Genomic DNA, 27,039 nt, shown 5'->3' on the forward strand with positions numbered 1-27,039 from the left:
GATTACAGCAGGGGGTCCACAATGCAAGATTGCCAGGAGTAATCACCTCGGTGCATCAGGCAAGGATGTCTGTATTAATGTAAAAAAGGCTTTGTCAATTTGAAATTCCACTTCTTATGTGATACATAAAGAGCGTAGCTGCATTCTCGTGGCACCAAGGAAATAATATTGGTAATTAGCCTTTCCAATGCCACATGATTTATCATTAAAATTTTAGCTTTAGCAACATTTTGGAAATTCACACATTTTTTTCCAAACATGATCATATGAGTTTTGACAATACACACCTTTTTATCTCTGAGACACACTTTTCAATTTTGGTTTCAATATATTCAGCAAGTAACAGCGTCTAATTCAGCAGGCTTGGCTGCACACAGGAAGGCTACTCACGGGTATCTGGAGAGCTACCATAGCTCACAAACTACTGTTTGGCCACTCATAATAGTTACAACTTAGCATCATTGGTGATATGAGTCAGGCGACTGTCTATATAACAACACAAACTAAAAACAAAACCAACCCTCCTCCCTACCCTGCCCTCGCTCTCGTGCAGCCAGCTGCTTCTTATTTCCAAAATATTAACTCTTCATTTAATGATCTCATCACATACAAACAAATCACTATAAACGAGTGGTAAAAACCTCGAACATGTTGCATTTACTAGCTCAAACCTTTGGCTTCAGTTGTGGCAGTGTGAAGGCGTTTGGGGATTATTTAAGGTAAGCTTTTCTCAGAGACAACATTGTGGGAACTATGAGAATTTGATCACTGCAGAGTGTTTGTTGTGTAAGGTCATCGAATTGTAGAATTATTGAGAGGTTAATGTTTGTGTCTAATAATCAGGCACTGCAGTGTTACCTTGAAACTCAGAAGCGTGGTGTCCTTGCATGCAAGCACTCTGTTCTATGCCTTTAGGACCTTATAAGTGTTTAGTTATCCAGCACAACATCCTTTATTAAACAACATCATGTGTTGCATGGCTAAACACTTATAAGGTCCCAAAAGCGAGACCTATTGGCTATGCCAATGCTTGTTAGTATATGCACACAAGTAACTGGGAAGTGGGAGGGTCGGTGCGGAATCTGCAGGAAGACCCTATATCCAGAAAAAGTGGTTTCCAAAGGTAAGTAGCTTGTTCTTCTGATGGATAGATCAACCTGCAGATTCCTCACCTTTTGAATAGAGTACCCAAGCAGTCCGCCTATAAAAAAAAATCCTGCGGACCAGAACGAGCGAAGTGACTGTCCCTCCTTACGTCAGAATCCAAATAATGCTTCGCAAAAGTGTGAAGGGAGGCCCAAGTTGATGCCCTACAAATATCTGCCACAGGGACATCTCTAGCTAAAGCAGACGTAGAAGATTTAGCTCCTGTATAGTGAGCACAAATACCTTCTAGAGGTTCCTTGTGTGCCATGGCGCAGCATATTTTAATAATCTTAATACAAAGGATAATCCATTTTGACAGAGTCCTTTTGTGAACCGCCTTTCCTTTCATGTTGCTAAAGTATCCCACAAAAAGCACCCAGTCTGAAATTGCGTGTCCTGTCCATGTAGAAACTGACAGCCCTTTTGGGGTCCAGTCGATGAGGTCTCTCCTCTTCTTTAGTTGGATGAGGATAGAAAGTGCAAAGGGAGATTGACTGACCCAAATGGAAAGGAGTAATCACTTTTGGCTGGAAGGCGCCCCTGGTTCTCAAAACCAACTTATCAAGAAAGAAAGTTGTGAAGAGAGGCTTAACACTTAAGGCCTGTAACTCAAAAACCCATCTTGCAGACGTTATGAAATAAGAAAAATTCTCTTAAATGTAAGAAATCTCAAGGGACAACTATGTAAATGTTCAAATGGAGAACACATTAGATAAGTATGAACTTAGTTAAGATCCCACTGAGGCATGATGAACCGAGTGGGAAATTATTTATTTGTAAGTCCCTTAATGAACCGTAAACCTATAGGAGACTTAAATAGAGAAGGGTAATCTAGTAAACAGAGAAAAGCTGAAAAGGCATACAAATAAACCTTAACCGTGGCAACTGCACAGCCTGGCTGGTTCAAAGTGAGAGCAAAACATAAAACATCCCAAAAATTTGCCTTTAAAGGATGGAAAGAATTATTATTATTTTTTTTAATTATTTTTTTTTATTAAATGATAAGCTCACAGTGATGTACATTGCTTCATGCCTACAACCCTGAGGCCGGCTGAAAAAAACTTTCATGAGAAATATCACGGCACCACTCATGATGGAAAGAATTATTACTACACCACTTAACAAATTTAGACCATCTGTCAGCATAAACAGATTTAGTGGAGTGTCTTCTGGTTGATAAAATAACGTCCACCATATCAGGGGGACTGAAAAGTAACCCAGGTTGACCCATTCAATCTCTAGTCATGTAGGTACAGGGTCTGGAGGTGGGGGTCTAAAACCTGCCCCTGCAACTGTGAGAGGAGATCTACCCACAGAGGGAGACAGAGCTGAGGGCACAGGGAGAGGTCAAGAAGGTCTGTGTAACACATCCTTCAGGGCCAATCCGGTTCTATTAAGATAACTTGGGCCCAGTTGAGGCGAATCTTCTTCAGAACTTGAGGAATCAAGGCTATTGGGAGGAATGCGTAAAACAGTTAGGAGCTCCAGTTCAATTCAGACGTGTCCTACATTGCCCATGCACTGGATACTGGAGGCTGCAGAATGACAGAAAGTGTGTATTTTCTCGAGTGGCAAAAAGGTCTATCTGAGGAGTCACCCATAACTCAAAAATGTGCCAAACACTTCCGGATGGAGACGTCACTTGTAGTCAGCGGAAAACTGAGACTGTCCTCTGTTGAAAACTCAGGCCAAGTGATTTGCAAACACACACATCTGATGATTCTGAGCCCAAGACCAGAGTCCCAGAGCAGCTCTGCAGAGAGGATACAACCTTACTACCTCATGCTTATTGATGTACCACATCGCGGAAGTATAGTGTGTCAAGACTTGTACTGCCTGACCGCGAATGGAGGGAGAAAAGCATAGAGAGTCAGACATAGCACCTGAAATTCGAACAGATTGATATGAAACAGCTGTTCCTCTGGAGACCAAGGTCTTCTGATCTCCAGATCCCCCAGATGGAAGCATCTGTTATAAATGTGGCCACCGGAGGAGGGTGAAACGGATTCCCTTGAGCTAGACTGCCGGACATACCCCATCACTGAAGATCCACTGCAGTGTCTCTAGAGATCTTGATAGACGCCAGGAGATCCCAACTGTATTGAAACCTCTGCCTGAGGAGGCAGCACTGGAGGCCCCTCATGGGCAAGCATGCATGGTTGACCAAAAGACTGCAGGAGGCTGAAAGACATACCATGCACAAGACCATCAGGACTGGAACCATTTCTCCATTCTGACACATCGGAATAATAGCCTTAATGTTCAGAATACTCTGAGGAGGAGGGAAGATTCGACTCACCATAGTGTCCAGTACTGTCCCTATAAACAGGGTGCACTGAGAGGGCTCTAGGTGAGATTTGGGCTTGCTGATGGAAAAACTCAGGTTGAACAACCACGGAGTCATCAACCACAAGTGAGGCAACACCAACTCCAGAGACTTGGCTTTGATGAGCCAATCATCCAGGTAAGGGAATACTGGTTTTCCCAACCTTTTGAGATGAGCTCCGACCACTGCCACCACCTTCGTGAGGACTTGCAGTGTGGAAGTAAGGCCAAACAGGAGGATCACAAACTGATAGTGTTGAGACCCCACCGTGAAGTGAAGATATTTCCTGTGTGACTGCATAATAGGCATATGAAAGTAAGCATCCTGAAAGTCGATTGAAACCATTCAGTCTTCTTTCTCCAGCATAGAAAGCACCTGAGCCAGGGTCAGCATCTTGAACTTTTCCTTCTTGAGAAACCAGTGAAAAATTCCTGAGGTCCTTTTTGGGAATCAGGAAACAGGATGAGTAGCATCCCTTATCCCGTTCCTGCTCGGAGACGAATTCTACTGCACCCTTTTGAAGTAATCACCGGATTTCCTGATGGAGGAGCTAAGATAGTTTGTGGAAAGGAAGGAGTCAGCCTCAATGAACAAGAAGCCTGAAAAACCAAACTTTCAGGTGAAGGGTGAGAAGACAAAAAGAGCAGATCCCTATAACCGGCTTATACATCCTAGCTATTGGTCTGGAAACAGCAGCGATCGTCATAGGCTTCTGCCAAATGTCCATAATTGCCTCAATTAGAGCCTCATTAAAATGCAACAAAGGATCAAAAGACAATGGTGAAGAATGCAGCACCTCAGTCAGTAAATTCAACTTAAGCTTTGTAGTAGGAAGATGCAAGTCCAACATTTCCGCAGCCTTCCTTATAAATGTATGGTAAGAAGTGACTCCCGGCAGTGGAATACCCTTGAGTGACAATAACTCCCATTCTGGAGACGTGTCCAAACTATTTGCCTCTCCAACCCCTTAAAGTCTGGGTCTTGTGAAGGCACAATCTCACCCTCTTCCACTCGAGAATCTTTTTCCCCAAAGAAATACTGTCCCTCTTCAAGAAATCTTTGAGCAACTTTTCTTGATATAAGCTACGACACTGGTAACTGTGCCGGCAGCATCAGCAACGGCATCTGCGATGTCGGTAACTGAACTAGGGAGGTGAAAAGTGGCATCGGAGTCGAAGCTTGCAAGGTCGGAACGGAACCAGCCTAGGCAGGAGAAAGCAGGATTGGCGTCAGCAACCTCAACTGGAGGAATGGATAAAGGAGATGGAGTCTTTTTTCTTGGAACATCCCTCGGAGCTGGCCAGCAAACCTGGGCCATTGGCATGAACAACATAAAAAAAGCCTGTGGGTAAGGCGCTGGAAAGCCTCCCAAAGAAAATGGCAAGAGAACCCATGGTGCTCGCAGGCACACCAGATGGAGTCTTCACTCCATGCCAAACATAGATTTAAAAAGTGGGAATGGTCCTCACCTGGATCGGGGAAGGCTGGATAGAGCTGCTCCTGTTTAGGCTAAGGTGGGATCGAAGACCATTATCATACCTTGACTTCCAGGTGAAGTTGGCTGTGGTGCCAGAGCTAAAGGTGATGCCGGGAAAGCCACCAGAGACGGCACCGAAGGGATGTCCTGTCGACCCTCTTCCAAAGCCGGATGCGAAGACACTGACCCAGTGGCCTAATAATGGCCTCCGCAGCGTAGGGGGCTCCCAAGCTCCAGGGGACCCCTCAGCACAGTAATCTGGCTGGAGAGCTCCTGAATGACTCCAGATGGGGGCCCATCCCCATACTTTGCAGGGGGGTCCCCTCAAGTTTTGTTACGCCAGTGCACTGACATCGGCAACACATCTTTCGAAGAGCGGTGTCAAGAACCCTGGTGCTGCTTCTTCTTGTGCTTCTCCCCCCTGCGGACCTTAATGAGTGTGGAGACAGTGACTTTTACCTGGGATGAGACTTTCGACAACCTCTTCTCTTGCCTCGCTCTAGCTATGAACAACTTTGACTCTCATTTTTCAGAGCCTTAGGATTCATCCTTTGACAAGAGGAGGTGTTGACATCCGAGCTTAAACACCAAAGGCAAATATCATGAGGGTCAGTGACAGATATCTGACCCTCTCAGCCCTTACAGGTTGTGAACCCTGATTTTCGAGATGGAGGCATCTTTACAAAAAAACTACAATTTTCAAACAAACATCGAAAAACTTGACAGTTCCCTAATGGAGAGCCTACAAAAACTGTTACGTGTCAAAGGGGTGGAAAAAAGGACACAAACGTCAGGACACGGACGGGGGTTTCAGTGAAGTCACACGGTCCGGCATGCAAAGCCATATTGATACTGAAGCCCCTATCAACGCGGTAGAGCTATCTAGAAAGATTCTGTGGAATGCTGGAGCATAGCATATTCAAAACGTGACAAATTCGCAGGTAGATTAGTCATCGGGAAGATATAATTTGGGGTCTTTTTAACTGTCCCTAAAACTAATCCATTGAACAGGGATGTGGGCGGGTCGGTGAGGAATCTTCAGGTAGATAAAATATCCACCAGAAACATCATTACCGTAGGTAAGTAACTTTTTCTTCTGTTTTGATACTTCTACCTGCAGATTCCTCACCTGTAGAATAGATGTCATAACAATACCTTACCCAAAGGGAGGGTTGATGGATAGTTAGATGGGGACATTTTGCAGAAAGGACCTGGCAAAGTGTCCGCCCAAGTGCATCTTGGAGTCCAGGCAGTAGTGCAAAGACACCCATGCTGCCGCCTTACATATTACTGTAATAGGAACCCACTGGATAGGGCAGCAGTGGTAGACTGCCATGGTTGAATGGGCCATAATCCCTTCTGGAGATTCTTTCTTGGCTAAAGAGTAGCAGGGGAAGAGGATTATCCATCGGTAAAGAGTCTTCGTTTGCACCGACTTAACTTTTTGGGCACCACAATACTCGACAAAGTGCTGGCCATCCAGTCTAAAGTCCTTGGTGCATTCTAGGTGGTAAATTAACCGCTCATCTAGTAGCCTAACAATGCAACCTTTTCTCCTTTTTGGTAAGATGGGGGTGGGAGTATAAACTGTTCAAAGGGTGACAGATTGGCCGAGATGGGCAAGGGTCACCACCTTAGGAAGTAAAGTAGTCCTGGTCTGTAAACCAACTTATCAGGATAGAAAAAGGTGAAGGGAGGGTGGCAGCTAAGAGCTTGAAGCTCACTAACCCTTCTAGCAAAAGTGATAGCAATGAAGCCACTGTTTTAACCCTTAACATTCATATAGTACAACTATGAAGGGCAAATCAGTCAAGTACTGTTTCACAGTGCTAGTTTTGCAACCCATTCTGAGTAAGGAAAAGTGTATATTTCAGAACAAGTGACAGTCTGGCGTGCAAGGGGTCCACATTAGTGTCTGTTCACCAAGCAACAAAGTTGCTCCATCTACCGGAGTAAGCAGACTTAGTGAAGGGGCAATGTGCTGACAAAATAGCATCAACAACCTTGGTGTCCTCGCTTTGTCTACAAGCTGCAGAACCATTCCTCTGACTGAAGGGAAGGTCTGGCCTGAATGGGAGGTGTAGCGGTTAATATCTGGAAAAGTGCAGAAGGTCAGCAAACCACACCCTTCTACACCAAAAGATGAGAATGGGCCTAGAACTTGAGGAATCAAGGGTGGGGGAGATGATGCCAATTGTGATTGGCAAAGATAACACCAGTAAAGGCTGTCGGCTCTGACATTCAGAGACCCTGCAAGGTGATTGGCAGTGAGCCAGATCCCTTGACAGTGCGCCCAAGCCCACAGTCGCAATGCTTCCAGGCATCCCCCATGTTTTGTTACGTACCACATCGCTGTTGTGTCAAGATTTGAATGGACTGACCTTTGATGGAGGGAAGGAAAGCCTTAAGTGGTAGCTGAATTGCCTGCAGTTCCAGCAGAATGATGTGAAGAACACACTCTTCTAGAGACCAGAGGCCTCTTACTGCCAGATCATCTAGATGGTCTCCCCACCCCATGGTAGAGAAATTTGTCACCACCGTAGCGGAGGGGAAGTGAGAGCCATTCCGCAGAACCGGTTCATCTCCTTTCCCCACCAAGCCACTTCCACTGTTGTGCTGTAGGAGATTATGATGGAGTCTGATAGGCCTCCCCCGTACCGCAGACAGTGTCTGCGAAGACAACACTGCAGGGCCTTCATTTACCAAAGTGCGTATGCGACTAGGAAAATGCAGGAAACCAGCAGACATAGGAATCAGAGAACTCTCAGGACTGGGACTCTTGTGCCTCGAAGAAAGGATGAAACCATTTCCTGGACGTCTGTTAACCTCTGAGGTGCAGGAAAGGCATGAAGAATGATGGAGTCCAGTACCAACCCTATGACCTTGTGGCATTGGGAAAACTACAGGTGGGATTTGGGCTCATTGATGGAAAACCCCATGTTATACATCAGATATGCTGTTGATTGCAGATGGTGCAACACCATATCTAGCAAATTGGCTTTGATTAGCCAGTCATCCATGTATGGAAAAATAGGGATGCCCGACCTTCTGAGATTGGCTACAACCACTGACATCACCTTTGTGAAGGCTCGAGTTCCCAATGTTAAGTCAAAGGGAAGTACTGCAAACTGGTAGTGCATTGAACCCACGACAAATTGCAAGTACTTTCGATGTGACCGCAGGATAGGGATGTGGAAATACGCATCCTGTAGATGGAGTTACGTCATCCAGTCTCCAAACTCCAACGTCAGCAGAACTTGAGCAAGGGTCAGCATTTTGAACTTTTTCTTTTTGAGGAAGAAGTTCAAGTCATGAAGTCCAGGATGAGATGCAGACCACTCTCCTTCTTGGGCACCAGGAAGTAATATGTCTAACATCCCTGGCCCCATTCCTGCTCTGACACTCACTCCACTGCCCCTTTTGGCAGAAGAGTTTCTACCTGCTGCCGCTGTATTGTGGCTATGTGGTCTAAAGGCGGAGAAGAGTGAGCGTGGGATGGGGCGGAGCCTGAAGAAGGGGTGTAGTCCTTTTGTCTGATTTGAAGGACCTAGTGGTCTGAAGTAATGACCTTCCAGGCTGCAAGAAAATGAGACACTCGGCCTCCCACAGACTTTGGGCGACCTTGTTGAAGCAAACTGGACCTCTCTTGAGACGCAGCAGGCAACACAACTAGAGGTAGACTTTGGTAGGAGGCAGGAGCTGCAGGCCAAGGGAGTGTGAAGTGGCCTTGCTGGCTTTAAAACGCTCCAAAGCTGGATCGGGATCATCATAAAAAATCTGCACCCCATCAAAAGGAAGATCCGTAAGATTTGCCTGGTCATCTGCAAAAAAGTTAGATGTGTAGAAGCAAGCATGCCTAGAATAGTGACCGAGGTGCCGATGGCATGGGCCATGGAATCTGCAGTACCAAGCTCTGATTTTATAATATGGTAGGAGGCATTCTGACCATCGAGAAAGCGCTCCTAGAAATGGTCTTTCATGTCATCCGGAACATGTGACAAGACCATCTGTGCCATATCCCACAAGGCATGATTGTACCTGGCTAGAAGGCAGTTAGCGTTAACAGAATTCAGGGCCATACCCCATCCGGAAAAAGGTTCCTTTGCCCGAAGCCTCAAGACGTTTTGATGCCCTATCAGGGGGAGCTGTCCGGAAAGCACCTGAAAATTGGGCCTTCGCAACAGGGAATTTGAATAGCAAGGCTCTCCGGTGAGGGATGGGCTAAAAGGAACGCTGGGTCACCTAGAGCTGGGCGATAGCGGCGACCTGCAAGCTGGTTGGCTGCCTGAGCGGAAGAGGGTCCATGCCGCCACAACGGGCTCTAAACTAGCCCCATTAAAAGGAAGAAGGGTTCTGACGTTGATGAAAAAGGCAAAAAGATCTCTGTGAGAACGTTGGTATTGGTTTCTGTGGCAGGCAGTTGAAAAGCCAAAACTTCAGCAGCTTCCAGCATCAACTTATGCAGAGAGACCACTTCAGGCATTGGTGGACCACTGGGAAAGTTAATAGCTAGCCCTGGGCATGAATCTGCTGCTAGCTGAGGACAGGTCTTGAACTTCATAGGTATCCTGCCAAGGGAATAAGATCAATAGTGTCAGAGTCCGTCGCAAAAATATCATGCAGACAGTTACTATACTCTTCCTCCTCCAAAGGTCATAGGGCACCCTTAAGGAATTTGTTCAGAGGGGCCAAGTTGGGCTGCAGCGTCCAAGGTGCCACATTCAGCGCCGGAGAAGGTGGAGCCGTCCACGGCACTGACTGCTGAAGTGAGGTATTTGAGGGCCGGGTCAAAACTATGCGGCATTGAAACCGTGTCTGTCAGAGCAGTGTTGAATGGCGTTGAATGCAGGGTCATGAACATTGGGAGTCGATATGCGGTTGGCACTGATGCTTTCAAGAAGATAGAATACGGTGCTATGGAACACCGCCAGGTCCAACCATGGTGTCTGAAACTGGGGAAGGCCAGAGTCAATGTCTGGATCTCGAGTGGTAGAGGCAGAAGCGTCGAAGGCTCCAGGTTAGCTCCAAAACCAAATGCAGTGGTGGAGAATGACTGCACGGAGGAGGAGCTGCCTGGGTCAAGTCGACTAACCCCTAACCTCTGAGGATGAAAACTGTGGGAGATTGAGAGCGGCGGGTAGACTTATCTTTAAAGTGTTTCTTTGATTTCCTATGTTTCTTCTTTTTCTTGCCCATTGAGGAGGAGGATGGAGACCTAGAGAGAATTATCAACTGTTTGCTGTGTCAATGTTCTTCTCTTGCTATTTGCAAAGAAGGGGACCCCTACAACTAATAAACTTGCTATACGTAGGGAAAATGACCATGTAGGTAAAGAACTATAACAAGTGGATAAATATACAAAATAATATATATACAATGTAAATCATGAATGTAACCACTAAAGTGCTAACCATATAGACAAAAACTTTGTATACGCTTATGATTAGAAAAATACTTTTATTTCTTCATTTGATATTCTTTTTGTGTATTATTCAATCTGAGTTTGATATAGCGTATAGCACTTAAATATATAACAATATTTACATGTCAGCAAGCAAAATACAATAAGGTTAATTCAGTAACAAAGGGAAAAATGGGTGAAAAAGAATACAAAAAATACATATTGATATCGTAGAAACAGATAACAGAAAAGCTAAATTGACATATGAATAATAAAAACAATGCGGTAGATGGGAACTACACGCGTTTCGGCATAACTGCCTTCATCAGGAAAACCGTCTATTGTGCTGACACTGAAAAAAATATATAAACAACATATAAGGGAGTGGTTACATTCTAATGATTTATATACATATGCACCATATTTTTAAACAATTTACATACAATGCTCACAGGAAAGAATAAAACTGAATAGTTTGAAACAGGACAAAAAAGATACAAAAATAACTTATACAGCATTCGAATAGACACCTTAAATTAATAATTCCTATTTGATAATGGATGAAAAAAGAGATTGCATGATCCACTGAGGACAAAGCGTACCTCAACTTAAGAACATTCCATTAGTTATATACATATATACAGTCTACTTATCATCTTTTAATCATTATTTACACTACTATAATACAGTGATCCTATCTATACAAGGGCTAATTGTTTAAGTAAACAGAGAATACACAATTATTTAAACCTAAGTGAAAAAAGGAAAAACATTTTTTTGAAACGACAGAAGAATAATGAACGAATTTACGCCAACAGACGTTTTTCAGTCAGCCCTGTTTAGACCCATAATCGTCTAATAAACGATGCTGATTTATCTCTAGTAAGTAGTCATCGACACCATATATCTCTGCCACTAGGTGGTTGTCTACCCAGGGATAATACGCCTGGGGACATTTACAACATTATGGCTATCTTTTTTGACCTCTCTCCCTCTTTTTTAGTTCTTGCTGTCAGTTAATTTGGCGCGCACTTTGATAGCTTATTCGGGAAGAGACGCACACACTTCTAGCCTTGGAGCGTCCCGTTATATATCATCGTATTCAAATTAAATTTAAGTAAGTATAGTAGGAGATCTTTCTAGGCACCTGTATAATTGGGCTTGACCAAATGAACATAGCTGCATATATCTAGTTACCCTATTACATATATTGTATGTCTCTTTTGACTAGTGAGAACTATTGAATTATATCGTCTTTGACTGCGCTACCTCTGTCTGTAGTCATATAACTGACGTCCAACCTATTCCAAGAAAATCCAGCTTCTTACTCTTTGCTATCTAGTAAGTAAATCTACCTTTCCTTACCCCCTTCATTCATAGCAATTTGCGACTTTTTTGATGGGCACTTTAGCTATATAAGTTTATTATTATTATTTTTATTTGTTGGACCTTTCTTCTATATACTTATTCTTCATTATTCTACTGTTGTTTCAAAAAAATGTTTTTCCTTTTTTCACTTAGGTTTAAATATTTGTGTATTCTCTGTTTACTTAAACAATTAGCCCTTGTATAGATAAGATCACTGTATTATAGTAGTGTAAATAATGATTAAAAGATGATAAGTAGACTGTATATATGTATATAACTAATGGAATGTTCTTAAGTTGAGGTACGCTTTGTCCTCGGTGGATCATGCAATCTCTTTTTTCATCCATTATCAAATAGGAATTATTAATTTAAGGTGTCTATTCGAATGCTGTATAAGTCATTTTTGTATCTTTTTTGTCCTGTTTCAAACTTTTCAGTTTTATTCTTTCCTGTGAGCATTGCATGTAAATTGTTTAAAAATATGGTGCATATGTATATAAATCATTAGAATGTAACCACTCCCTTATATGTTGTTTATATATTTTTTTCAGTGTCAGCACAATAGATGGTTTTCCTGATGAAGGCAGTTATGCCGAAACGCGCGTAGTTCCCATCTACCGCATTATTTTTATTATTCATATGTCAATTTAGCTTTTCTGTTATCTGTTTCTACGATATCAATATATATTTTTTGTATTCTTTTTCACCCATTTTTCCCTTTGTTACTGAATTAACCTTATTGTATTTTGCTTGCTGACTTGTAAATATTGTTATATATTTAAGAGCTATACGCTATATCAAACTCAGATTGAATATTACACAAAAAGAATATCAAATGAAGAAATAAAAGTATTTTTCTAATCATAAGCGTATACAAAGTTTTTGTCTATATGATTAGCACTTTAGTGGTTACATTCATGATTTACATTGTATATATATTATTTTGTATATTTATCCACTTGTTATAGTTCTTTACCTAAATGTTCTTCTCTTGCCCTGACCATGAAGACCTTAGCTTCCTGCTCTTTTAAAGCCTTATGGTGTATGCGGAGGAAAGCAGATCAGGACTGGCAGTCATGATCTGACCCCAGGAACAAAAGACTAACTGGATGGTGGTCCGAAATGGACATCTGTTCCCGGCAATCCCTACAACGTTTGAACCCTGTTTTTTGGGGAGGAGAGATCTGCGTCGCAGTCATGGAAAAAGGGAACTGATGTTGTTGCGCCAGGGTGGGTGCTTTATGGCCTGAGTGACACTGCTTGAGGTGACTTCTGGCGTGAACAGAGAGTGGCGCCCTCTACCGTCAACTTGAGTGCTTTGAAGTTTTCCAGATCCAGTCTGACACCTGAGAATATTCTACAGATGAGGAATCTGAAGGTAGAAGTATCCATCAGAAGCATGCTGTTCATTCAGACAAAAGGATTTGTTCATTGCTACTTAATACTGCAGAACCCCCTCCAAGTTAAAATTCAAACTGATTTGAACATTTTTGTCAAGTACAATTTCAAGTCATCTAATAACTATTTTTTGCCTATTGATAAAACATTTGTTTTTGCTTCTAATATCTAATTTTTATTTTTATTTTATTATAGTTCTGCACAAACACTCGGATTGGTAATAAATTTGCATTTTACAAATGAAATTAAACAACATGTTTGATTTACAGAAGTATTACTTGCATCTGAAATCTTGCTTTCATACAAGAAACTGAATAAATTAATATAAATTCATCCTCAACAAGGAAGGTCTAAGTGATGTTTTTTGTACAACTAGACAATGTTACAAAGGCCTTCCTTGTTGTACAGTCCGAGTTCTCCTGCAATCTTTGAAGGACAATTCCTTGCTTCAGTCTTGCAATACATACCTTAATGTGTCTAGAAAGCATTGCACTTGTTTTCCATTGTGATTCGGCGTTCTTTCCCTTTTCAAATCCCAAAGTAGACGGACACTGATAAAAAATGCAAAAATGGGAACAGTACAGATTAAAGTTTATAACTGACAGTTGCACAATGTTAATACTATGTGCAAAAATCATCTTCTTAAGAGCACACATTTACCACGATGATTGACTGGTAAACCAGACCATAACTTTAAATAACCATGTTATTTTCCCTGAATTCTAACACAATACTGAGTCCTTACAGCCGCTCTGTTGTGCTCATTTTTGCCAACTGCATTATGTTTGATTTTTTACAACCTTTAAAACACATCAGTATCATTACGTTAAATGCAGAATTACGAGGTTCATTCTATCCATTTAAAACGATCTCCATTATTGTAATACAATGTGTTTAATATGTATCAATGTATAATGTAAAGAAGCATGCACACAATGATTTTAGGAAGGGCATTTGCTGTCTTGCTGATAACTTAAGAGCCGTTTTATGAATCTTCACAAAACCGTCGGATCAAAAAGTTCATCCACCCTATCTGGAAAGTTTCAGGGTGATCCATCAAGCGGGGCTCAAGAAAAAAGGGGGTCCGAAATGCAATTTGCATAAGGAATTTTGAATAGTGCAACAACCAAAATGGCTGAACAGAATTACACCAAATTTAGCAGAAAGCTAGAACTTTACCCAGAAAGAAAGCTTTTTGTGATTTAGTGTATATCCATTCAGTAGTGTTTGGGAAATTAAGTTTAAAAAGTGGCCCTGAGGCCAAACCGCACAACACATGGCCAGAGGCTGTGCAGGGAAGGGGTTAGCTGCCTATGCGCAGAACAGGTGCAGGCCCTGTGGCCAACACCACAGGTTTTTAATTTTTTTTATTTTCTGCCAGATTTGCGGATCCACAGCGAATTGGGCGAATGTGTTTCTTTAAATGCTTTTTTTTTGGCCCTGGGTGTCCCTATGGAACCTCCTGAACAGGCCTAGGGGGTCAGGATTTATTTATTTTATTTATTTATTATTGCATTTGTATGCATTTGTATGACGCGACAGCTACCCAAGAAGGGTTTCCCGGCGCCTGAATGGACTGAGTACAAAGTAGTAGAGGCAAGAGTGGAAGTTACTGGTTGAACAGCCAGGTCTTAATGGATCTGCAAAAACTAATGTAGTTAGTTTCTTTGCGGAAAGGAGGAGGAAGAGTTGTCCAGAGGGTGGGGCCAAGATAAGAAAAGGACCTTCCACCCATCCTGGCAAGTTTGAAACGTTGGACCGTAAAGAGTTAAGGAGCGAAGCTGGCGATTCGGGACATAGGGGCAGACGAGAGACTGCAGATAGGGTGGTGCTGAGCCCCATTTGATCTTAAACATAAAGCTCAGAGCTTTGAACTTTATGCGGTTTTCCACTCTGAGCCAGTGAAGATCATGGAGATAGCCAGAGATATGAGTAGCTCTGGGAACTCTGCATAGTAGTATAGCTGCAGAGTTCTGCACCAGCTGCAGTCTACGGGTCACAACCTTGTTAGCGCCTAACAAAAGGACATTACCGTAGTCCAGACGTGAGGTCATAAGGGCATGGACCACTGTTTTTGGGTGGCTAAAGGTAGCATCCAAATGATTTTACAAAGGCATTTTAGGAGGGTAAAACATATGGCCGTAACCCTGACGGCTTGGTGATGCCAGGATAGAGAATCATCAATATAGACGCCAAGGTTACGAACATGGCTCGACGGCTGCGGGAGGGCACCCATCTCGATAGGCCAATGTAGTGGGCCCCAGAGGTCCTTTTGTTTTCCCAGGATTAGGACCTCGGTTTTGTCACCGTTAAGTTTCAGATGGTGTTGGTTCATCCAAGTAGCGATACTCCTGAGGCCCAGTTGTAAGCCAGATGTAGAGTTGGGGTCTGTGTGAGAGAGAGAAAAGATGATCTGAGAATCGTCTGCATAGGAAAAGAGAGTAAGGCCAGCTTGTTCAGCGATGTCCGCTAAAGGCCTAACGTAGAGGTTGAAAAGCAGTGGACTGAGTATGGAACCCTGGGGTACCCCTTGCGGTGATGGGTGGATGTTAGAGCTATCAGTAGCAGAAAAGATCTGAAAAGTACGGCCATCCAGAAAGGATATAATCCAATCCAGGGCAGAGCCGCAGATACCCAAGGATCTCAGAGTTTTGATTAGTGTAGGGTGAGAAATAGTGTCGAACGCCGCGCTGAGATCAAGTAAAATGAGCAAAGCAGTCTCCCCACCATCAAGATGGTGGCGGAGCCTCTCTGTGACTCCTAGCAATGTAGTTTCTGTAGAAAAATTGGTTCTAAACCCGGATTGGGAAGGGTGGAGAATTTTGTTCGATTCAACAAACTGGGAGAAATGGAAGTGAACATGGCTCTCCAGAATTTTAGAGAAAACTGGTAGAAGGGAGATTGGACGGTAGTTGGAGAGAACGGTGGGATCGGCAGTGGGCTTTTTCAGAAGAGGGGTCACCATGGCGTGTTTCCATTGAGCTGGAACTGCAGATTTGCGTAGGTTAGAGTTTAAAACATTTAAGATAACGTGCATGTGGGGGGGATCAAGTTGTTTAAGTATAGAGGGAGGTAAAGGGTCATTGGGAGAACCGGACTTTACTTTGTTAAATATGATCGTTAACGCATCCATGTTGAGAAGTGGCCAGGAGTCAAGAAGAGGGGCCGTGATGACCTGAACTGTGGAGAGTTCATCAAGAGACAGATCAACCAAGCAGGGGGGAGCCCTTTGAGTAGTGGTTGATGGTAATAGCTGTATGGGGTTACTTAAATGAGGACTATTTAAGTGAGTGTTGGTGATCTCAAGATGAATCTTCTCTATCTTACGCATAAAGAAGTGAGCAAGATCTTCATACTGGCATCTGTTTAGAGGGGGGCGAATTGCTAAGGTCTCCAATCCAGCAAGCTTTTTAACTAGGCCAAAAAGTGTCTTAGAGCAATTGGCAGCAGCTGTAATGGCATTAGAAACAAAGCAAGCCTTACTGGATTTACAGAGGTTATGGTAGAATTTTTTAGATTTAATATAAGCAATTTTAAGATCAGGCGCATAGTCTCTCCTCCATTTACGTTCAAGTGCTTTGCATCTAGATATTTCAGCTTTTAAAGTGTCATCAAACCATGGGGCCGGAGGGCGGTGGTTGGTAAGTTTTTTCTTTGTCAGGGGAAGACAGGAATCAATAGCACAAGATAGCCAACTATGTACATTTTTGGAGAATAACTCCACATTGGAAACAGATAGGGGAGCGGTCGAGCGAAGATCATGGTTAAGAGCGTTCAAGTCAAGTTTTTTCCACTCTCTTTTAGATGTCTTGAGGGAAGGGAACAGGGAAGTAGAGGTGAAAGGGATCGAGATGTTAAACCTCGATAAGAAGTGATCGGACCAATGGATGGGCATTGCAGGGGCGCAGTGAACTTCGGGGAGGCTGGAGAAAATGGGGTCGAGAAGTTAGCCTGCTTTGTGTGTGGATCCCGAATTACAGAGGTTGATGTTCATCGCAGCAAGATCAGAAATGAAGTTGCTACAAATGGAGTTGGAGAGATTGTCCAGATGTAGATTAAGATCCCCAAGCACCTGCGTAACCCCACAATCCGCGCAGATTTGGTTAAAGCCCTTGAGCAATATTTTGGAGATAATGTGGGATCAGTGTCGTCTGCTGTTTCTCTGTGGGAGGCGTTCAAGACGGTAATCCGGGGGGAGGCCCTATCCCTCATTTCCCATTCCAGGAGGCGCGAGCGGGAGGAGGTGACCCGTATTGAATCTGAGATAACTGAGTTGGAGGGTGATCTGGACTGTGGTGTCACAGATGACAAACTGCATGCTCTCAGACTCAAACAAGTGGACTACAAGGCTCTAGTTACAGAGGCGGCCAGGGGCCTGAGTAGAGAGCAACAGGGGCGACTGTATGATGTGGGTGATAAGGCTGGTAAACTGATTGCGTGGCTGGATAAAAAGGAGAGAGCGAGTCGAGTTGTCCCGTCGGTTGAGAGACTGGATGGTGTGTGTGTCACTGAGCCGGAGGAAATTGTTGATTGCTTCGCGGAGTATTTTCGCGGGGTGTACTCCCCGGTATCTTCCCGCTTGGAAGAGGATTCCCACGCCCTGCTTAAAGATATTGCGCTGCCTTCCCTTTCGGAGGAGGATAAATTGTTGATGGACGCGGCTCCGACATCTGAGGAGATTGCCCTCGCCATACGTTCGGTCGCCTCTGGCAAGGCCATGGGTCCTAATGGCCTTCCCATCGAATTGTACAAATTGCGGCCGGATACACTGGCTCCGCATCTCCGTGATATGTTCCTTGCGGCCCGTTCGGCGGGTACCCTCCCGCTGGACCAGTGTCTTGCCACTATTGTGGTCATTCACAAGGAGGGGAGGCCGCGGGATCGGGTCACGTCTTACAGGCCCATTTCGTTGTTGAATGCGGAGCCGAAAATTCTGGCCAAGGTGCTGGCTAATCGGCTGGTGAGCGTGGTGTGCGATCTGATCCATCAGGACCAGTCCGGCTTTATCCCTCATCGCAACACCGCGCTTAACCTGCGGCGTCTGCATGGGGTGCTCGCGAGGGTCCCGTTCATACGTGAGCCAGCCATTTTGGCGTCCTTGGACGCCACTATGGCGTTCGACACGCTCGAGTGGCCGTATATCTGGGCGACGCTGGCGAAGTTTGGGTTTGGCCCGGGATTCATTGGCTGGGTGAAATTGTTGTATTCCGGACCGCTGGCGCGGGTGGTGGTGAATGGTAGAGTATCGGCTCCTTTTGAATTGGGCAGGGGCACGCGGCAGGGCTGCCCGCTGTCGCCGCTCCTCTTTGCGCTCGCCTTGGAGCCCCTGGCGGAGTGGCTGCGGTGGCACCCTTCGATTCGTGGTCTCCGATGGACTCCTGAGTATGAGGATCGCGTCTCCCTTTACGCGGACGATATTCTTTTGTACCTTGCTTCCCCGCGTGAATCGTTGATTGTGTTAGTGGATGTATTGTGTTCATTTGGCCGCAACTCCGGCCTAGTCATCAACTGGGCTAAATCCTGTGTATATGTCCTCTCAGGGGAGGCTCCTATCCTTCCGCGGGGTTGTCCTATCCAGGTTGCTCCGCAGGGATTTAAGTATCTGGGTATCTTTATTACCCTGGACTCTGCGGCCCGATATAAACAGAACCTACTTCCCCCCCTCCAGCGCCTGAAGGAGGATGTGGCGCGTTGGAGGCGCTTGCCGCTCTCGCCGCTCGGCCGTGCGGCGCTGTTTAAGATGATGTCGTTGCCACGTTTTTTATACGCTCTACAAAACACGATGGACGTCGTTCCGGCTCGCTACTTTCGGGAGGTGGAGGGTCTGCAGCGCCAACTGTTTTGGGGTGGGAGGCCGCGTATCGCCCTAGCGAAGCTGACGCTCCCGTGGTATGATGGGGGGGTCGCCCTCCCAGACATCAAACGGTATTACTGGGCCTCCCAGCTGGCTGCGATAAACCACGGGCTTTATGGGCCCGCCCTTAACCCGGCTTTTGAGATGGACAAATTGTTGTTGCCGGGTGGCGACTACAATCGTGCGCTCTACTCTAGATCGCTCGACGCACGTTTGACGGGTCCTACACGGGTCGCGGTACGGGTGTGGCACGCGGCAAACTTGGCGATGGGGTGGAAGGATCGGTTGACCCGGGCGACGCCCTTGTATGCATCTGAGCGATTGGGCTGCTTGTGGACCACGAAAGGCTTTGATAAGTGGGACACGATTGGCATCAGCAGGGTGGGCGATCTCTGGACGAGGGGGGGATTTAAAACGTTTGATGTGCTGCAGACGGAATTCCAGTTGCAGGACAGGGAGTACTTCCGGTATATACAGGTTCGTCATGCGCTGTGTTCTGTATTCCCGGATGTGGCGTCCATCCCGGAGTGCTCCCCTCTGGAAGATAGAGTGCTAGACGGGCATGTACCGGATGGCACTATCTCGTTGATTTATAAAAAGCTCATCAACGATCGCTCGGGACTGCTGACTGGCCTTCGTGAGGCATGGGATGCCGATGGATTGGAGCTGGATGACGAGGACTGGGTATCTGCGGTGGCCTCCCCGAAAGAGGTGGCCATACCGGCCCGCCTTCGTTTCATCCAGCTCAAAATACTCCACAGGGTATACGTTACGGGGCCGGGTCTGATGCGTATGGGATATGCCGTGGATGGGATGTGTAAGCGTGGGTGTGGTTTGTCAGGGACCTTCTTCCACACTTTGTGGGAATGCCCGGAGGTGGCGCGGTTCTGGCGTGGTGTGCATGCGGTGTTGCAAGCGGTCACGCATGTGACGCTGTTTCCCGAGGCTAGGAGATGTCTGTTGAATGTGTGGGAACCGACTGATTACACGGTGCCGCAAACGTGGTGGGTGACACTGGGATATATGGTGGCCAAACGTGACATAGCACAATTGTGGGGCTCCCAGAGGTCACCAACGGTTTCGGTATGGAAGGACAACATGGATTGGTGTATGTTTCGGGAGAAGGTAGTGTATGTGGCGAGAGGTAAGCCTGGGAAATGGGTGAAGGTGTGGGGCCCCTGGAACTCCTATCGTGGCGGGATTTGTACCCCGCCACTGACGCCCGACTTGGCAGCGGCCCAGTCTCCCTAGTCCGCTTGTTACCTTGATTCTGTGTCGTCATGCCCACTTTGTTTCTGTCCCGGCCCGTCCCCCCCCCTATTCCTGTGGATCGGTGGGGCCCTCCCGAGGGGAGCACATAATGCTGCTTAGACTTCTGCTGCCTTGTGGGTTTGTTTGTAGTTTTTCATTAAAAAATGGAACCGCCATTTGGGGGGTCTGGACGGTGTGGCCGCAAACGCTTCCTTCGACTTCTGGGACCTTTACCACTTGCCGCTTGTGTTTTATAACTGTGTTTTATGGTCCCACTGCTTGCTAGCGGCCGGCCTGAAGGTTGTAGGCCCATACTTGTAGATCCCCAAGCAGTGAAAAGTTGTTAGAATTCATAATAAAAGGGGTGAGGTGGTCCGGCAGCGATGTGGCCCAGGATGTTTCTACCCTGCCCCCTTTTCTTGTTTTTTAATGTTTTTTCTTGTGACTCGGTTCAACCGAGTCACAAGATGGCTGCCAACACTTCCTGGTTTGAAGTTTTTGTAGCCAATCATATCTCAGGCACGAGATTGGGAGGGTTCACGGATCCACCGTGGCCACAGTTGTATATCTGAGAAATCTTCAATTTTCTCAGGAACTACTGAATGGATTTACACCATTTAACAAACAGAGTGCACTCACCCATTCAGCCACACACTCACCCACATAGCCACTCTCACACCCACTCACCCATCCAGCCTTTCAACACAGCCACTCACTCGCCCACACAAGCACTAACACACTCACTTACCCACACAACCAGTTATATACCCATTCACACATCCATACAAGCACTCACACATCTTCTCACTTATCTATCCAGCCATTCACAGACACACTCTCCAATACAGCCACTCACACACCAACTCACTTAACCAAACACTCAAACAGCCACTCACTCATACCGCAACTTACACACCCAGTCACTCACTCATACAGCCATTCGGACTCCCACTCGCACATCGAGACAAACACTCACACATGTACTCACTCTTCCATACAGCTACTCCTATAGATACTCACTCTGCAATACAGCCACTCATACAACCAATCAATTAACCAACCCCCACTCTGTCACCCCCACAGCCACTCATACATCCACTCCACTCACCAATACAGATAATCAAACACCCACTCACTCATCCATAGAGGCACTCACATACCCACTCACCCATACAGGCACTCACCTAGCCAATCACTCAATCATACAGCCATTCACACAACCACTCACTCATCTCACACACACACACACACACCCCCCTCCACATATTCACTCATACAAAGTCATAGTTAGGAAATAGAATTAATAAAGCCTTAGAAATCCACTGAACAAAAATGAAGGCTGCAGGGGCGTTATAGTTAGGCTCAGATTTCATATGTAAACAACCAGTGAAATTCAGCAGTTATAGTTACATGAGCTAACTATAACTTACACCACCACAATGCACTGCTTATGACCTGACATATTACATCACTCATGACATGGTTAGTGACATCACTGATGACATCATCCAGTGAGAGTAAGTGTTTCGTAACCGTTTGAGAGACTTAAAATATAGACTAACCTACAGCATAAATTCCATTACTATTCTTTCTGTACTACTAATTAGTAAAACTATTTCTAACCTAGATTTTCTGAGTGGCTGTGTGAGTGGCTGTGTGACTGGCCGTATCCATGTATGAGTGGGTGTCTGAGTACCTGTATGGGTGTAGGAGTGGCTGTATGGATGTATTAGTGGGTATGTGAGTCACTGTATGGGTGAGTCAGTGGCTGTGTTGGAGAGTGTGTGTCTGTGTGAATGACTGTAAGGGTGAGTGAGTCGACATGTGACTAGCTGTATGGATATATGAATGGGTATGAAAGTGGTTCTGTGGGTGTGTGGGTTGTTGTATGGGTGTGTGAGTGGTTGTGTAAAAAGGGAGAGAGACCCCTAGTTTTGGCCAAGGGAGTAGGGTACTCTTAACAAGTAAGAAACAAATATTCCCTTGGATTATGCACAGACCAGATGACAAAAAAAGGGGCTCAACTCTCAACTGAGTTAAACCTTCAAGTGAATACACTAATACTGCCCATATACAATATTTAAATCATGTCTCCAGTGACTCTCCGGAGTTATCACAAATCCTTTTTTATTAAAATTAATAAAATATTATCCACTGAAAAACGCGTTGGCTGAGGAGGATTATCCTTTACCTACCTGTACAGAGGAGTGAATCCTGGGTGTGCCGACCAACCACATTAGGATATATATATATATATATATTATATATATATAAAATCTACTGGCGGTCGCCAGTAGATAGTTATAGTTAGGACCTATTTTCCATTCTATTGGGAATATCTTTGGCGCCGGTTGATGAATCTTCGCGAACTTTTCCAAACTTTTGGCCAACTCCGCTCCGCTCCTACCCTGAAAGTTTCGTGGTGATTCGTCAAGCGGGGGCCGAGAAAAAAGGGGGGTCCCAAAACACGTTTTCCACATGCAATTTCCCGTAGGACCTGTTGTCGCAGCTACAGCCCGAACTGCTGAACGGAATTACACCAAATTTGGCAAGGAGGTAGTCCTCAGTTCAGACTCGTGCCTTTTGCTTAAATGGTGTAAATCCGTTCAGTAGTTCCTGAGAAAATTAGAGTTAAAAGTTAGTGATATCTATGGCCGGGGAGGATCCGCGGATCCTCCCCGCACCCTCCCCGAACCCTCCCGAGCACGAGCTGAATGCTAATTGGCTGCCAACACTCTGAATCAGGAAGTGTTGGCAGCGAACCGAGGCACAAGAAAGCACAAAAACAAAGACGCAAAACGCAACAAGGGGGCAGGGTAGAAACACCCTGACCCCCTAGGTCTGCTCAGGGGGTCCCACAAGGATTTTTTTTAAAATCGGCGAGATTCGGGCACCCAGCGCGAATTTCGGCCTAAAATTGAAAAAAAAGAAGCACGGGGCTCCCGCGCTTCTTTGGTAATTGGCCCCCGGGGAGGCCAAATCCCAGGGGCAGGAATAAAAAAGTGTGGGGGGTCCCAATCCCCCCCACACTGCCCCGGGGACCGCCACCCCCCGGGGCTCAGAGATACTATATGGGGGGGCTCACGGCATCCCCCAGCCCCGGGGACCACCACCCCCCGGGGCTTATAGAAAATGTGTGGGGGGGATCACAGCCCCCCCAGCCCCAGGGACTGCCACCCCCCTGGGCTTGAAAGTATTTGCGATGGGGGGGCTCTCAGGCCCCCCCAGCCCCGGGGACCGCCACCCCCGGGGCAACTTGTCCGTGTGGGAGGGGGGCCACGCGGCCCCCCTCCTGGAGCCAATGATGGCCCTGGGGACTGCCACCCCCCAGGGCCAGCTCCTGCAGTGTCCCGGGGTGCCCACCCCCGGGACACGGCTGTTTGTAATGACAGGGCGGGAGCTTCACGGCTCCCACCCTGTCATTGCAAACTGCTTTGCTTCATTGAAGCGAGAGCAGGGAAACCTGCTCTCGCTTCAATGACGCAAAGCTGATTGCTTTTCCACATGGGGAGCAGCATGTTAGCTGCTCCCCATGTGGAAACGCAATGCCGGCAGAAAAGATCGGGCCAGAGGCCACGCCCCCTCCTTACACCACTCGGCAAACGCGCCCCCTGGCGCGTTTGCAGAGGGGGAACTAATTCCCCTTGAATACTGGGGGTACCTGGGGGCCAACTAGCCCACCAGGAACCTCCAGTATGCGCCAGGGGGTGTAATGAGGCCACACCCCTTTTTACACCTCTCTGCAACGCAGCTCCGTGGCGCTTACTGGAGGTACCTGGTGGCCTAGTTGGCCGCTAGGGGACCTCAGGATTCAAGGGGACTTAATCCCCCAAGTTAAAATGCGCCACGGGGCGCGTTTGCACAGTAGTGAAGGTAGGGGGTGGGGCCTGAGGTGATACTGTGCAAACACGCCCTGTGGCGCGTTTTAAGTTGGGGAATTCATTCCTCTTCAATCGAGAGGTCCCCTAGGGGTCAACTAGCCCACCAGGTACCTCCAGTAAGCGACACGGAGCTGCGTCGCAGAGTGTTGTAAAAAGGGGGGGGGGCTCTGAACACCGCTCTGCAACGCAGCTCCGTGACGCATACTGGAGGTACCTGGTGGGCTAGTTGGCCCCCAGGGGACCGCAGGATTGAAGAGGAATTAATTACCCAACTTAAAACGCGCCACAGGGCGTGTTTGCACACGTCACCTCAGGCCCCGCCCCCTTCCTTTACCATTGTACAAATATTCCTCTAAAATCAGCCGAACTACGAATTCCGATTTACTCACCTGTAATCAGGAGAGAACCCAGTGCTGCATCTTTTAGCCCAGCACTGACCCTGAAAAGTAATTCTAAGCGTACTTACCAGTAACTTGTATTTCCTTCCATAGGAATCCATTGTGTGGTTTTCACCAGAAAATTTTCTAAGTGTCCATTTTTGAAACGTACAAATATTCCTCTAAAATCAGCCGAACTACGAATTCCGATTTACTCACCTGTAATCAGGAGAGAACCCAGTGCTGCATCTTTTAGCCCAGCACTGACCCTGAAAAGTAATTCTAAGCGAACTTACCAGTGACTTGCATTTCCTTCCATAGGAATCCATTGTGTGGTTTTCACCAGAAAATTTTCAAAGTGTCCATTTTTGAAACGTACAAATATTCCTCTAAAATCAGCCGAACTACGAATTCCGATTTACTCACCTGTTATCAGGAGAGAACCCAGGGCTGTATCTTTTAGCCCGGCACTGACCCTGAAAAGTAATTCTAAGCGTACTTACCAGTAACTTGTATTTCCTTCTATAGGAATCCATTGTGTAGTTTTCACCAGAAAATTTTCTGTGTCCATTTTTGAAACGTAGAAATATTCCTCTAAAATCAGCCAAACTACGAATTCCGATTTACTCACCTGTAATCAGAAGAGGACCCAGTGCTGCATCTTTTAGCCCAGCACAGACCCTGAAAAGTAATTCTAAGCGTACTTCCCAGTAACTTGTATTTCCTTCCATAGGAATCCATTGTGTGGTTTTCACCAGAAAAGTTTCTAAGTGTCTATTTTCACAAACTAAAAATATTCCTAAAAAATCGTCTGTATGACTTAAACACATTCTTTCAACTGTTTACAGGAGGTTGGCCAGTGCTGGATCCAGGATCCACCACTGAGTAAGAAAAAGTAATGATAACACTACTTACCTGCTAAGTGAATTTTCTGCCATAGGATAACATTGGCGATTCTATGTGAAAAAATGTCTAAGTGTCAACTTTTAAAATACAATAATATTCCTTAACAATAACTACTTTAACCAAAGCGCTTTTACTCAACTGTTTACAGGAGATGTCCAACTAATTGCATTTCACTAGAAATTCACATTAAGCTCAATGTTGCTTTGTGTTTGAAATTGTGTTGCCCATTGCAACAACTGTAACTACTGTACTTAAAAGTCTGTTGCCTATTTGCCAAGTATTTAAACTAAAGTAATTCATTATGAGAAAGTATATTTTGTATTGTAATGTATAATGTAATTATAATGTAATTAAAAAAAATATATCTAAAAATAAATAGTTTAAAAAATATAGTAAATCAGTATCAAAAAAATCAGTATAACAATTAATACATTCAAAATTGTAATTTACAAAACCTTTGAAATTCACTGAAAAAACCATAGGTTTCAGGCCTGATATAGTTAGGAATTAGCCTTTGAAATTCACTGAAAAAAACATAGGTTTCAGGGAGGTTAAAGTTAGGAATTGGCATTTAAAAAACCTTAGAAATTCACTGAAAAAACCATAGGTTTCAGGGGCGTTATAGTTAGCTGGACATTTCCCTCGTACAAAACCCTAGAAATTCCCCCGTTATAGTTAGTTCAGCTAACTATAAGTCGCGCCCCCGCAATGCACTGCTGATGACGTCACATATTACATCACTCATGACATGGTCAGTGACATCACTGATGACATCACTGATGACATCTGAAATGACATCACTGATGACGTCATCCAGTGAGTGTGTGTTTCTGTAAATTTTAAATATGTTTAATATATATATAGGGAAAAACCTATGGAAGAATGAGTGGGTGTATAAGTGTGTGAATGGATGATTTAGTAGGTGCGTGACTGACTCTATAAGTGAGTCATTAAACGTATCTTACTCCAGACTAGTGACTAAACTGTGTGAATGTCTGTATCTGTCTGTTGGTGTATAAGCGGCTGCATGGTTTTGTGAATAGCTATATGAGAGTTTCTATGGGTTATTATTGGTTGTCTGAGTATCTGTTTGGGTGCCTGAGTGTTTGTGTGGGTGGGGTGTGTGACTCTGTGCATACATGTGTGAGTGGGTGATTCTATGGGTGCATGGTTTTAAGAGTGCATCTGTGATGGAGTGTATGGTTGGGTGAGTGGATGTATGGATGTGTTAGTGATTGAATGTATATCTCAGTGGTACATGTGTGAGTAACTACATATGTGAAAGGCAGTATGTATGTGTGTAAGAGTATATAAGTGGGTATATGTGAGAGTGTGTGATTGTTAGAGTGGCTGTATGGATGAGTGTGTGCTTGTATCAGTGATTGTATAAGAGCGTAAGAATGTGGTACTATTTTTATGAGTAAGTGAACTTGTGTGTGTATAACTGCATAGGTGAGTAAATGGGAGTGTGATTAATTATTTGCATGACTGACTAGGTGTGAGAGTACCTCTATGGATGATTGGTGGTGTGTGAGTGTCTATGTAGGTGTATAAATGCATATGATAGTCCTGTATTGAGTGACTGTAAGTATGAGTGACTGTACAGGTGACTGAGTGGATGTGTGTGTAGATCTAAGAGTCAATGAGTGGGTAT

At 45.2% G+C, this 27,039-nt stretch overlaps 1 protein-coding gene across 1 annotated transcript in view; it reads right to left on the minus strand.

Moving 5' to 3' along the window:
* Positions 1 to 27,039, minus strand: part of NPHP4 (nephrocystin 4) — a 969,441-nt gene that overhangs the window by 140,665 nt on the left and 801,737 nt on the right. Inside the window, exon 23 of the mRNA XM_085608868.1 lies at positions 13,584 to 13,667. Within this exon, the coding sequence (XP_085464994.1) occupies positions 13,584 to 13,667 (84 nt within the window). The remainder of the gene's footprint in view (positions 1 to 13,583; positions 13,668 to 27,039) is intronic.

This window comes from Triturus cristatus, chromosome 1_2 (assembly GCF_964204655.1).
Source record: "Triturus cristatus chromosome 1_2, aTriCri1.1, whole genome shotgun sequence".
NCBI lineage: Eukaryota > Metazoa > Chordata > Amphibia > Caudata > Salamandridae > Triturus > Triturus cristatus.